Below are 13,558 nucleotides of genomic sequence, written 5' to 3'. Positions count from 1 at the left end.
ACCGTAAATACTGTCCTGCATCTTGCTTTTTCACTTTGCAACCTCTCCGGGTGTTCAATCCAAAGCAGTACATAAAGGGCCTCCTTTTCCTTTCCTGGTGGAACAGTAGTCCCTTGTACTGCAGTTAACCATTTCTTCACCAGGAACATTTACGTTGTTTCTAGTTTTACATAAGGCTAAAATGAAAAAAGTTTCTGGCATACCTGTATGCAAACTACTAGAAGTTAGACTGAATTTGGAATTTTGATGGAATGCTCTACTGACCTCCTCTTTGAAGGTTATACCAGTTACAAACACCAACCATTATAGGACAGCCCATCCTTCCCACACTCACCTATACCTTTATAAACTTCTAGAACTTTGTTTTTTTTTTTTTATAAGATTTTACTTATTTATTTAACAGAGATCACAAGTAAGCAGAGGCAGGCAGAGAGAGAGGAAGGGAAGCAGGCTCCCTGCTGAGCAGAGAGCCCGATATGGGACTTGATCCCAGAACCCTGGGATCATGACCCGAGCTAAAGGCAGAGTCTTTAACTCACTGAGCCACCCAGGCGCCCTAGAACTTTGTTTTTAATTTTATCCAAGATCTACTCTCATCTATTTTTTAAAAAATCTGTGTATAACGGACTCCCCCAAAATGCAACTAATAATAGCCTGCTGTTGACTGAAAGCCTTACCAATAAAACAAACACCTGATTATCACATATTTTTTATCTGGTGTGTAGTATATGCTGTATTCTTAAAAAAAGAGAGAGCGAAATATTTTAAGAAAAATGACCAAGATTTTTTTTTTTTTTCAGATTTAATTAGAACTGTAAACCCATAGAGCCAAAGTACAAGAAACTCAAAGAAACCTACACCAAGGTACATCATTATCGAATTGCCCAAAACCAGTAATAAAAAAAAAAATCTTAGATGCAGCCAGAGGAAAAGGGTAGATTAGGTATAGAAGAAGAAAGGTAAGAATGGGTGGTGACTTTTCAGGGGAAACAATGCATAAAGCAGAGCAGCAGCATCTTTAAAGTGCTCAAGGAAAGAGGTGCATGGGTAGCTCGGTTGGTTAAGCCTCTGCCTTCAGCTCAGGTCACGATCTCAGGGTCCTGGGATTGAGCCCTGGGCTCCCTGCTCAGCGGGAAATCTGCTTCTTCTCCCTCTGCTTGTTGTCTCTCTTTCTGCCAAATAAAATCTTTTTGACTGCACAGGGGTCAGTGCCCCTAACCCCTGCACTATTCAACACACACACACACACACACACACACACACACACACACGGCTGCTTGAAGTCCCACAACTCACTGGTGCTTAATTCATTTTTTAATAGTTTAGTTTCTTCTTTTAAAAAAGATTTTATTTACTTGACAGAGAGAGAGAGAGCACAAGTAGGGGGAGCAGCAGAGTGAGAGGAAGAAGCAGGCTCCCCACTGAGCAGGGAGCCTGATGCGGGGCTTGATCCCAGCACCCTGGGATCATGACCTGAGCCAAAGGCAAATGCTTAACAATTGAGCCACCCAGGCATTCCATTTGTTTAGTGTCTTCATGCCTGATCCTATTTTCTTCTACAGTAGCTAATCTGCCATTAATCTTATCCAGTGTACATTTCATCTCAGCACATTATTTCATTTCCTGAAGTTTGATTTGGGTCTTCTATGTCTCTATTTACTTTTTGAACATATAAAATACAGTTGTAATAACTATTTTAATGCCCCCATCTACTAATTCTAAAACCTAGATCGATTCTACCTTGCTGTTTTTGATTTTTCATTATTGGTTGTATTGGTTGTATTTTTGCATGCCTGGTGATTGTTGAATGGATACAGACATTGTGAATTTTACCTTGTTGGGTGCTGAGTACTTTTGTATTCCTTTAAATATTCTTGAACTATGTTCTAGGATGCAGCTATTTGGAAACAGGACAAGCCTTCTGAGGTGGGACCAGTGTCATGTTTCTTCTAGGGCTAATTATTTCCAATACTGAACCAAGACCCCTATGAGTACTCTAAACAAAGTCCTGTGAATTATTAAGTTTTCAAGTCTCACAGCTGGTGGGAACAGACACTATTCCCAGAATTGTGTGAGCATCCAACAATGTTTTCTTCAGTCTTATCAAGCAAAACACCAGCTGTGCGTAGTTTCCTCACTTGTGCGTGCTGCTCAAGATTCACTGAATATTTGATAGGAACCCTGTGCAGATATCCAGAGTTCTTTCCTTGTTAAGCACTCTCCAGTACTCTGTCCTAAGAACCATAACTGCTATTCGTACTCCAGACTCAGCTACATCTCCTGGAGTCAGAACCTCCTGGACTACACCTGGGTTTCTCCTGTGTCCTATAGGTAGAAATTCTCTCTGGGCAATAAGGTAGGCAATCATAAGGCTCACTTTATTTGTCTCCTGGTTTTCGGGGATTAGTGTGTTTCACTGCCTGATTGGCAGCTATTAGTATGTGAACGGGGCTTACTGATTATAGGCTTCACTGTAAGATAACTGCCTGGGCCGTTTCATTGGGCCCACTGAGGTCAGCAGGTTTAGGTCTCTTCTCTTGGGCTGGACGGATTTCCCCAAGAAGATTCTTCCCATCTGTCATTTGAATAAGCCTGGCTGACAGCATTCTGGCATAGTTGAGGCGCCCACCAATCAGTATGTAAATGTTCACTTTATCACCATATTTTTACTGTAATACCTCACCCTCAATAATGGGGGCCACCGCTAAGAATATTATCTTTGTTCTTTCCAGGGAATATACTTTGTAGCTGTTAGGAAGGTGGTGGGGAAGTGATGCTCAGAACAGGAGTCATGAATCTCAACATCTGTTGTACTTGCCATCGAAGATGGCCCACAACAACCCTTAACTCCCAGTAAGCATGTCCTTGTTTAGTTCTCTTCCATAACACAGTAGGACTCACCTGACCTGTGTGACCAACAGAATGTGGCAGAAGTGATGGTGTAACTTTTTTTTTTTTTTAAGATTTTTAAATTTATCTGACAGAGAGAGACACAGCGGGAGAGGGAACACAAGCGGGGAGAGTGAGAGGGAGAAGCAGGCTTCCTGCTGAGCAGGCAGCCCGATGCAGGGCTCGATCCCAGCACCCTGGGATCATGACCTGAGTCGAAGGCAGTCACTTAGCAACTGAGCCACCCAGGCGCTCCATGATGGTGAAACTTTTGAGTTTAGATTGTATATAGATTTGCAGTTTCCACCTTGATCTCTTGGGTCACGCTAGAAGGAAAAAGCCAGGCTTCATACTGCAAGGAAACTTAAGCAGCTCTGTAGAGAGGTTCAAGATCAGAGAAACTAAAGCTTCCCGCCAATTTGTGAGCCTGAGAAGAGAGCTACCTTTATTTTGGAAGGTGATCTACCAGCTCCAGGCAAAGCCTTCGGGCGAGCACAACTTCTGCTGACGTCTGGCTGGACATTATGAAAAATCCTGACACCCAGACAGTCACCCCTGAGTTTCTGACCCACAGTGAGAGATAATAATTGCTGTTTTAAGCCACTGTGTTTGGAAGTGATTTCTTAATGCAGTATTACATAACACACAGAACATCTGACTTTCTAAAAATAAATTTTCAAGCAATCCTCTTGGTTTTACTGCCACTCTCAACTTTACTTCCAGAGATAACAGGTACTGCCAATTCTTGAGCTTCTTGGAGAATTCTAGGATATAAACTGGTTGCTACTTTCTTAAAATTCTAGCCTAGGTGTCTGATTTTTTAGATCTGCAAAGTCATTTACTACTCATCCAAAAGCTTCACAAGTTCCAAAGTTTTTTGCTGTTTTCTCTTGTTCTCCTCAACCTACTTGGACAAAGAAATTCAAAACTCTTTACTGCTTGTGTTTTTTTGCTGGAGGCAGCAACAGTAAGTATGCTCAACCTGTCTCTTTAAGAGTTTTGCCAGTATAACGTGAAAAACAGTATCTCAGTATGACTTTATATTTTTCATATTCTGAGTATTCTTGAGTCATTTTTTAAAAAAAGATTTTATTTATTTATTTCACATAGAGAGATCACAAGAAGGCAGAGAGGGAGGCAGAGAGTGGGGGAAGCAGGCTCCCTGCTGAGCAGAGAGCCCAATGTGGGGCTCAATTCCAGGACCCCCAGGATCATGACCTAAGCTGAAGGCAGAGGCTTTAACCCACTGACCCACCCAGGCGCCCCTTGAGTCCTCTTTTTATTTTGCTTTTAAGAGCTATAAGTATTTCCTTTTAGGTTAATAATTCATTTACCCACTGAACTGCTAAGGTTTTTTTCTTTTTGATTTATAAAAGCTCTCCATGTTTAAGAAATTAGCTCTCTGTAACATGAGATGTCAATATTTTTCACTGTATTCTGTTTATGGTGGTTTCTGCCACATAGTAAAGTTTTATTTTTATGTCGTTGACACAATTTTTTTTTTTTTTTTAATTTTAAGGTTTTGTTTTCCTTCGGTGTGTTTTTTTTTGTGTCAGACTCAGAAAGGGCTTCCACATTCTGAGATCATTTTTAAAAAATTATTCCATGGTTTGTTTAGGTGCTTTAATCACTTCATTTTACATATATCTAGCTCTAATCTGGGTAAAATTTATTCCAATGTAGATAACTGATTAAACTGCATCTTAAACTTCATCTTTAAAAAAAAAAACTTTATCTTTTTCCATGCAGCTACCTACTACAAATCCATTTATAGAATTATCCAACTTTTCCCCAGTGGTCTGAAATGTTCCCTTTACCATATACTAAATTTCTTTATATTCTTGGGTCTGTTTATGGGTCTAGTAACCCGTTCTACTGATCTCTCGGTCTATCCATATACCAGTAAAAAATGCTTTATTACTGAAGTTTATCCCCTCCTGTTATTACTCTTCTCTTTCGGGAAATCATGACTAAACACAAACAATTCTGAAGGCACAAATAACTTAAGAATGATAATGTAGTTGGCTTTTTGGGACAGATTTTCAACATTCAGTATTCTAAAAATAAGAAAAATCGTAAGAACTCATGAACGAAGCAGGAAGTAGAGTTGGGTTCAACTAACTGATTAGTAGTAAGCTTCTCTTTTCCCTTAAGAAAATTATATTCTAGTTAGGAGCTTATAACCTAAAGGAGATAGAACCAGAGAATATAAGCTAATGGCATCTGAATTATATTCAAAGGTCAGTAATTTCTTTGCACTGGCTTTTATTTTTTTTAATATTTTACTTATTTATTTGACAGACAGAGATCACAAGCAGGCAGAGAGGCAGGCAGAGAGAGAGGAAGGTAAACAGGCTCCCCACTGAGCAGAGAGCCCAACCTGGGGCTCGATCCCAGGACCCTGAGACCATGACCTGAGCAGAAGGCAGAGGCTTTAACCCACTGAGCCACCCAGGTGCCCCTGCACTGGCTTTTAAAGAATAATTGCTCGTATCCAATATTCAACAAAATATTTCATATCAAAATAATTATCTTACTTGTAACAAAAGCAGCTGGAGAAGATGATCATCGCAATTATGCAGACAGCCATAGAAATGAGCACAACCAGCCACCGAATGCTGCCATCAAAAAATGGACCTGACAAGGGAAGTAAACAATGAAGTATACATATTATCTTTCTATCACATATTAAAGGGGAAAAATAATTTGTAGTGTTAAATTCTAGAAAGCTTGCTTATTGTAAAAACCAGAGAAAATATTTTATTGAAAACCATGATCACACCCTTTTTGGCTAACCTACCTATGACAACAGGGGGCAGTGTAGGTTGTAAATACTGGTTACATAAATTGGTCCGACAACATTCTATCGTCCGGCGTAGCTGGGCTTTTGGTGAATCCTAGAGGAAGAGTAATAATAAAATTAAAAATGGCTTGATATTTTAAGGTTGATAATGAGGTTTTTTAAAATATTCATAAGTATAATTTCTAATTCAGCTGAAAGAATAGGACCTCCAAATTTTATGTGTAAAAAAAGATTACTGAAAACTTAGAATCTGTACTGAAATAGTGAAGATTGTGAAATTATTTTTCCTAAAGAGAACGTATGTATGTGGATGGTGTGTTGGAACAATGAACTATAAATTACTAACAAAAGTTCATTAAGTATTTTTCACTAAAACTTTGGCTTATCTTAATATATTCCTTTTCATTTGTTTTCAGTAAAAATGTAAGTCACAGTATCTTTTCCTTAAAAAACATGGATAAGACATTTTATCATAATGATGAACTAGTAGGGTACACAGGATCTCAGAGCAGTACCAAAACTACTTAGGTGGAGGGTGTCCCAGTCTAAAGAAAAGAGACATCAGGAAGAGTGGTTGAGTCGGTAGAAGATACTACAGAGTCTGCTTCCAACAACTACACTGAGACTAATGAACCCCACATAGAAGCAAGTTGAAGCAGACGCAGTGAGGACAAAGGCAAAATATAGAAGCCATTTTTCTGAGTTTCTTAGAGTCTACCAACCAAATATGAGACGTGTCCCTAATAGGTCAATAAATGAGCACAGGAAAACACCGTAGTCATGAGAACAGACACCAACAATTATGTGTGAAGTTTGACTTGACTGGTACAGTACTTGACAAGTTATTAACTTGAATGCTGGTATTTCAGCACTGCCTGGGAAAACTGCCATTCTGGACCAAAACAGTAACAGAAAGGAATTACTTGTCATTACACAAGTAGCAACAATATAAGCAGAAATTGACCATACTATTCTTAAGTATCAGATGGCCAGAAAGAGACTTCAGGAGTCCATGACTTGAGATTCTATCAGGGAAAGTGGGTCAAGAGTATTTAGAAACTTTCAAAAGCTCAAGTTTTATACTTTAACTGAATTTTTAACATTAAAACAATTTTTACTTGTAAATGATCATAAAAAGAGAAGAGAGAGACAATTCAGGAGTTAGGTGACTCTGAAATAATCCCAGCCCGAGGACACTTCCACGAAGGATGGAATGAAAAGCACTTAACTGACGATGCGTACAAGGGCTGCGAAGCTCCAAGAACAGCTGCAGGAAGGTGAACAACCAAAATGAGCTGAGCCTTGCAGAAGAGAAAACGTCAAGAAAAACCAAGAAAGGGTTTCTGTGGCACTGCTAGAGGACAGACACCAAGCAACAAATGTGCTGCTGACGAGACAGCAGGAGAGGGGCACAGATCAGCGCTGTACTTGGAAGCTGCTCTCCTGGACACAGCAGCAGGTCCTCTCCAGGGCTCCTGCACTCTGCAGGAGTGCCCGCTCCTGCTGAAGCCCGGTGAGCACACCCAGCAAAGGGAGAGAGAGGCCTGGAGGGCCAGTGCCATGGTAAGATTTTAGCAAGAACGAGTACCAGACACTGAAGAGCTAAAGGTTATACTCCTTCTTTTTTTAAAAGAAGAAGAAAGCAGACTTGGCCAACTAGAGTTTGGAGGCAGCATGGTATTATGGAAAAAGCAAGGGCTCTGGAACCAAAAAGCTTATTAAATCCTAGCTTTGCCACTTCCTAACTTTGTGAATGATGAACTTCTCTCTGGGCTTCTGTTTCCTCTGTTGTAAAATGGAGGACAAAGATACCTGCTTTGTGGGGTAACTGTGAGGAGATGAGGTAGCTTACACCAAGTACCTGGCACATTAAAAGCAAACCTTAAATATTTGATAAATAAATTCTTCCTGTTCTAGTGAGTGTGCCATGATCCTACTGGGGATTCTAGAACAAGCCAAAAATGCTTATAAACTCCTAGAAGAGTCGATGTGGCTTGACCAAGAACAGCAATAGCAGCCTTAGGTCTCACCTTTCTTCGATAGTTAACCGTATGTCTGAGTGGGCAAAGATCAGATGATCAAGGTGGAGGGGGGACCTTTTCTATTCCTGCACTCCCCCACTCCCATCCTCCATCCATGCCCAATTCTGTGATCTGACCAGAGTCATGTGAGCTTAGATACTTAGATATGAATTACAACACTGTCTGGAAATGAGGTTTGCGGTCCCAGGCCTTTGATCTGCAAATCAGGAGATGGGCAATTGTGCAAAGGGGGAAAGGAACAGAAACTGCTTGGGGAACGCTGTTCTCAGGCAGCCCAAGAGTACAATATAGGACTAGGCATGAGAAAGCAATTCCCCTAAATTATCCACGCATGTATGTGATCCTTGTGTAACAGTCTGTGTGTACTTAAGGATGCACATAACCAGCTTAACAACTGCTCAGTTACATTATCAATATTGTAAAAGCTAACATTTATTAAGCCCTCTGTGCTAAACTCTTTACATATATGTTATCTCATTTGATCCTTACAACTCCCTTAGAAGAAAACAACTTGAAAAAAGAAAAGCTTCTTGCTCCCAAATTCTGCAGCTAGCAAGAAGCAGCACATAGATTTGAATACAGACTGTGAAGTTTAACAACTAACTTCTATTAGTGAGTTCAATTTATGATACACCTAGTTTAGGGGGCTTGCAGGATACTGGTTATTACTGCTGAGCTCTGTGCTCTAACCACAGTTCTTTCTTCCATATTTTCAGTGATTAAAAAAGGTACAGAGTTCATGGTTGATAAAACATGCAAATGGCATAAAACTGGAAGAAATAATCAAATTAGCATCCCCCCCAAAATCCTTACAAATTACAGCAAAGGACTAATTCTAACATGATAAGACGTAACATAGACAAGTATGTAACAACTGTTTAACAAAACTCATTCCATTCCCATCCTCCTATTTGTGTCAAGAAACCAAAAGAACCAACAAAGAATGGAAGAGATGTGGTTCAGCAGTAGCGTGAGTGAATGATGGGGATTTCAGCTGATGGGAAGCTCCACAGGTTTCAAGAGTGTGGTATGACAATCTGCCATCTAACATGAGATTTGGCTGTATTTAGAAAAAGAGAAAGGAGCTATTTATCCCCCCCACCCCCCAGGACAAACCACACTTGATTCTGCATACAACCCTGAGAAACCAGAGTAACTGAAGCTGATCACACACGGAGCAATTGAGGTGACCGGGAACTCGCATTTTCACCAGGCAAAGATGAGAGGGTATGGGGAGGAAGGCAGGACCACACAGAAAACTTCCTTCACACAGTAAAGGGCTATCTTATTAAAGAGGCTTTAGATTTGTCCTCTGTGGTCCAAAGGGGTAGGAAGAGATTTATAGTCATTAGAAGGAAGAGCTTTCTAAAGATCAGGTCAGGTTGTTCGTACAGACGAAATAGGTGGTCTTGGGAGGCAAGGACCCATTACTAGAGGTGTTGCACTAGAAAACAGATGGGATGCAATACGTGTGTGTGGGGGAGGGATCCCGAACTTTAGCAGAGGTTGGACCATATAACCTTTAAAGTTTCTATCAATCCTGAGAATTTCTTAATGATGGAAATAACTTCCTAAAATAGTCAAACCTTAAATTTGTCACAAACGGTTCCATCTGAAACTGTTTTTCAGAAACACTGAAGGACTGCTGGGGTAAAATTACTGTACAGGATTTTGAAGAGATTAGATTTATACCCGACAGCCATCAGGATGTTCATAAACTCTTTCTTACCAGCCCTCTAATGCCTTTGCTGCTGCTGTTAAAATAACTCCACTGAGATTTCCTTACAAGGACTTGTCTCAGTGATATAAAGGTTACTGCCCATTACCCTAAAGTCTTTCCAGTCAGTTTTATAATCCATGGGTGATACTGTGACAATATTTTTTGCAGTCATGACAATCTGCAAACAGCATGATTTAAACCTTGTTTTAAAAAGTAAAATAATCTGAAAAAAAAAATCTGGAACTTCAATTAACATAAACACAATCTTACTATTTGAAGCAAGAGCTAAGCTTCCTCCAATATATTTGATTTACAAGAAGATACAGTGATGAACAGACCAGGCACACTCCTCCTGGAGAGATGAATACTGTTCATGTGGTCCCTCCCTTCCTTATTTCAGAGGCCCCAATGGAGATCCTTACCTTGCACTGAAAGTCAGATCCTTCATATTTCATACATCCTGAAGCTAATGTGGTTTCTCCCTGGTCATCTTCTTCTATGATGGCAAAGCAATGCCCATTAGTTCTAAAAGAAAAGACCCCCCCCCCACACACAAAAATAAATAAATAATGTTACATCAGAAAGTACCAATTAAATCTCAATTTGAATGTGACTGGATACTGATGGCCTGTAGTTCCTGTTTTTTTGAACTAGAACTACATTCATGTTATTTATTGGCAAAACTCTATGGGTTTTCAGGCAAATAAAAGAGGTCACATCTGAACTAAAACCTAATGGTCCAAGGGGAAAAAGATTTCTTTTAATCTTTCCTCTAAATATGACTATGTAACTTCTCTTTGCTAATCACAGTTACATGATCACAGAAAGCTGATTTATAAAATTTTACAAAGTAAAGAATCTTAATGTTTTAAAAATATGTGTAAAAATGGCTGCCTTTTTAGGGCACCTAGGTGGCTCAATCGACTGAGTGTCTGACTCCTGGTTTCCGCTCAGGTCAAGATCTCAGAGTTGAGGGATCAGGCCCTGTGAGCAAAACTCCATGTTCAGTGGGGACTCTGCTTGAGATTTACTTGCTCTCTCTCTCTCTTTCTCCCTCTGCTTTGCCCCTCTCCAAACTCGTACACGCTTGCTTTCTCGCTTTCAAGTAAATAAATCTTTTAAAAAAAATGACTTCCTCTTGGGGTGCCTGGCTGGCTCAGTGGATTAAAGCCTCTGCCTTTGGCTCGGGTCGTGGTCTCGGGGTCCTGGGATAGAGCCCCACATTGGTCTCTCTGCTCAGCAGGGTGCCTGCTTCCTCCTCTCTCTCTGCCTGCCTCTCTGACTACTTGTGATCTCGATCAAATAAATAAATAAAAATCTTAAAAAGAAAAAAAAAAACACTTCCTCTTTTTATCCATAAAATTTTCAGTATTCACATACAATAGACAATAAATAAAAACAACTTTTCTATGAAACACAAAACCAGACTAAATGACAAAGAAAAATATATTTGGGAATAACAGACTCACTAAGATCGTGAGAGGTGTGTCTTACCAAATGTGATAAGAAAAAAGGGATAACTTCTGAAGAGCTTCAAGAAATGTACATATATATGTATTTAACGAAATGTTATCATTTTAGTATTAGTATGTTGGAGTTTATCCCTAATATATTCATTTAGACCTTAAGGGGTAGGAAGACACTTGTGAAAGTTTTTTGTGTGTGTGGGACGCCTGGGTGGCTCAGTCAGTGTGTCTGACTCTTGGATTTTGGCCCAGGTCATGGTCTCAGGATTGTGGGATTGAGACCCATAGCAGGCTCCATGCTCAGCTGGGAGTCTGCTTTAGATTTTCTCTCTCTCTCTCTCTCTCTCTCGCAAATAAATCAATAAATAAAATATTTTTAAAAAAGGTTTTGGGTGTTCTTATTCACATCAGCAAGTATATTATTTCTACTTAAAAGATTCTTACAGAATTATTACTTTTTTGTAGGGAAAAAATGCTAAGTATGGGGCAAAAGTCTGTTAAAATTAATGATTCAGTTCTATTCTGGATTACTAAACCACTAACAGCCCACACATATCAGGCACATACTACAGACAAGAAGTCTGGCAAGAAATTACTTGGTGCCACAGTGGGGAACACAGCCCTGTGACAGATCATCCAAGCTGTCACGATAAATTCAACCACCACCAGAGGACCAAACAACAAATCTAAGACATGGTGAGCTATTCATAAAATTTCAGTATTTTACATGTATACTTTTTTGCTTTACATCTGGTGACATTCAAGGAGTATCCAATAATTAGGAAAGCACAAAGTAAGATGTTATTACCTTCATAAAAGGGACACAATTAATTAATTGATGAGTGTGTCATTCAGGGAATTTCTTTGGCTAATAACTCAATTCTTTGATGTCCCCCAACAATATGGAATAGAATTATATGCTCATTTACAAATGTGTTGCAAAGTGAACATAAAATTAAGTAGGAAAATTAAAACTGTCATATAAATCAGGCTTGGATTGGGAGTTCACTTGTAAGAAAGTAACATAAAATTAATTAAATATCACAATATCAACCCCTATCTTTTGGTAAAATATTTCAGCCAATTCAGAATTATAAGATTGGGGTGAACTGCTTTTTTAGTAATCTCTAAATTTTCTATAATAAGTATCAATAAACTTTATGATAAAAAGATTATTAAATAAGCTCAAAATGTTAGATGAATACCAAATTCCTTTTATCTCCTTTAAAAGGGATATTACAATGTTACTGTAAGAAAAGAACCATCAATCATGTAGTAGTACTAAATGTTCCCATATGCAGAACAAGAAGCTTTTTGGCTCTTTGGAAAGATACCACATAAAATTAAGGGGGAAAAAAATTAAACAATGTGAACAATTCCTAAAATAGCATCAAATGCACTCCTATTCTCATAACTTCAAGAAGGGCTGCATAAAATACTTACATGCATGTGTTATTAATAGCATCATCTGGGCAGTGTCCTGAGCAATAGCACTTTAAAAAAGGCAAAGTATCCTCTGGTGCTAAGGTTACTCCATTTTCTGATTTTTTCTGGTCAGAGTCTGATTTCATCCCAGTACCGTGGAGCATACTGTCTAGATTCTGCCCTGTATTCAAATATGAAATTTGTGAATAAACCATTTCTGAAAAGCTAATTCTTTCATTTCAATTTCCAATGAGAAGTTTCTAGGTTTTCTTATTATAGTATGGCAGCTACTGTGTTTAATTAAAAATACATTTCATTCATACATTTAACATTTGTTAATAACCTATTGTGCACAGAAAAACCATCCCAGGTTTTGTGAGACATACAGAGAGGACTGTGTCACAAATATTGCACAGTGGAAGAAAAACAATGTGGCAAAGGTAGAACATTGTCATGACTTGTAAGAAAGGTGCAAAATGGGAAGCGATTTCAAGAAGTCTGAGATTGTTTCCAATCATTAAAAAATATATATGAATTATGGTTCTTAAATTCCTTGGCTCAAGAACTGGGACTAGCTTTAAAAAAAAAAAGTCATTTATTTGTGTCTCTAGGTGGAAGTGGAGTTACTAAGCATTTCGTTTTGGACATTACTTGCTTAAGTAAGGGAATTGTGAGAGCAAGGAGACTAATCATATTATCTGGTGCCTTTTATCTCAAGGTCATTGGTTCAAATCCAGCCTATGCTGCCAGAAACTGAAGGTTACTGTAGGGCAGTAGTTAGCTTATGAAAATAGAACTGTGTTCTTGCATTAGAGTCAAGTAGCCTCAAATGACAGATACTGTCATATTTGGTACTGAATCTTCCAGGCTGAAAGCAGAACAGAACTAAAATGTTTCAGTAATTTCTTCTTCCGTCTGAATCAACTAAAATTGGCTAGCCTACTCCTGTAGGACTGACCTCCAGGGAATAAAACGTAGAGCCAAACAGGTATAAAATATTAAGAGAACTGTGTATAAACAACACTTCATTATAAAAGTTAGATAAGTGGCTCAAGCATAATGTGGACTTGACTTTAAATTTAGCCGTACGGGCAAAATGAACTACTGACAAGAAAAAGTAACACACAAACACATACTCATAACAGGAAAAGAATGTCCTGCTATTTTTTTTTTTTTTTAGTGACTCCATGCTTTGAATTTTAATAATCTTCAT

The 13,558-nt window shown here is 38.8% G+C and overlaps 1 protein-coding gene across 2 annotated transcripts in view; it reads right to left on the bottom strand.

Annotated features, from left to right (window-relative positions):
• BMPR1A (bone morphogenetic protein receptor type 1A) overlaps positions 1-13,558 on the bottom strand; it is a 137,961-nt gene that overhangs the window by 15,380 nt on the left and 109,023 nt on the right. For both annotated transcript variants that reach the window (XM_082718018.1, XM_082718019.1), the window contains 4 exons: positions 12,364-12,526; positions 9,877-9,979; positions 5,690-5,786; positions 5,427-5,526 (listed from right to left, as the gene is read on the bottom strand). In XM_082718018.1, coding sequence (XP_082574144.1) covers positions 5,427-5,526; positions 5,690-5,786; positions 9,877-9,979; positions 12,364-12,526 — 463 coding nt within the window. The remainder of the gene's footprint in view (positions 1-5,426; positions 5,527-5,689; positions 5,787-9,876; positions 9,980-12,363; positions 12,527-13,558) is intronic.

Source organism: Mustela nivalis (genome assembly GCF_964662115.1).
Source record: "Mustela nivalis genome assembly, chromosome: 2".
In the NCBI taxonomy this organism is placed as follows: Eukaryota; Metazoa; Chordata; class Mammalia; order Carnivora; family Mustelidae; genus Mustela; species Mustela nivalis.
The sequence above is the reverse complement of the archived record's forward strand: the minus strand, read 5'-3'. Positions and strand labels throughout refer to the sequence as shown.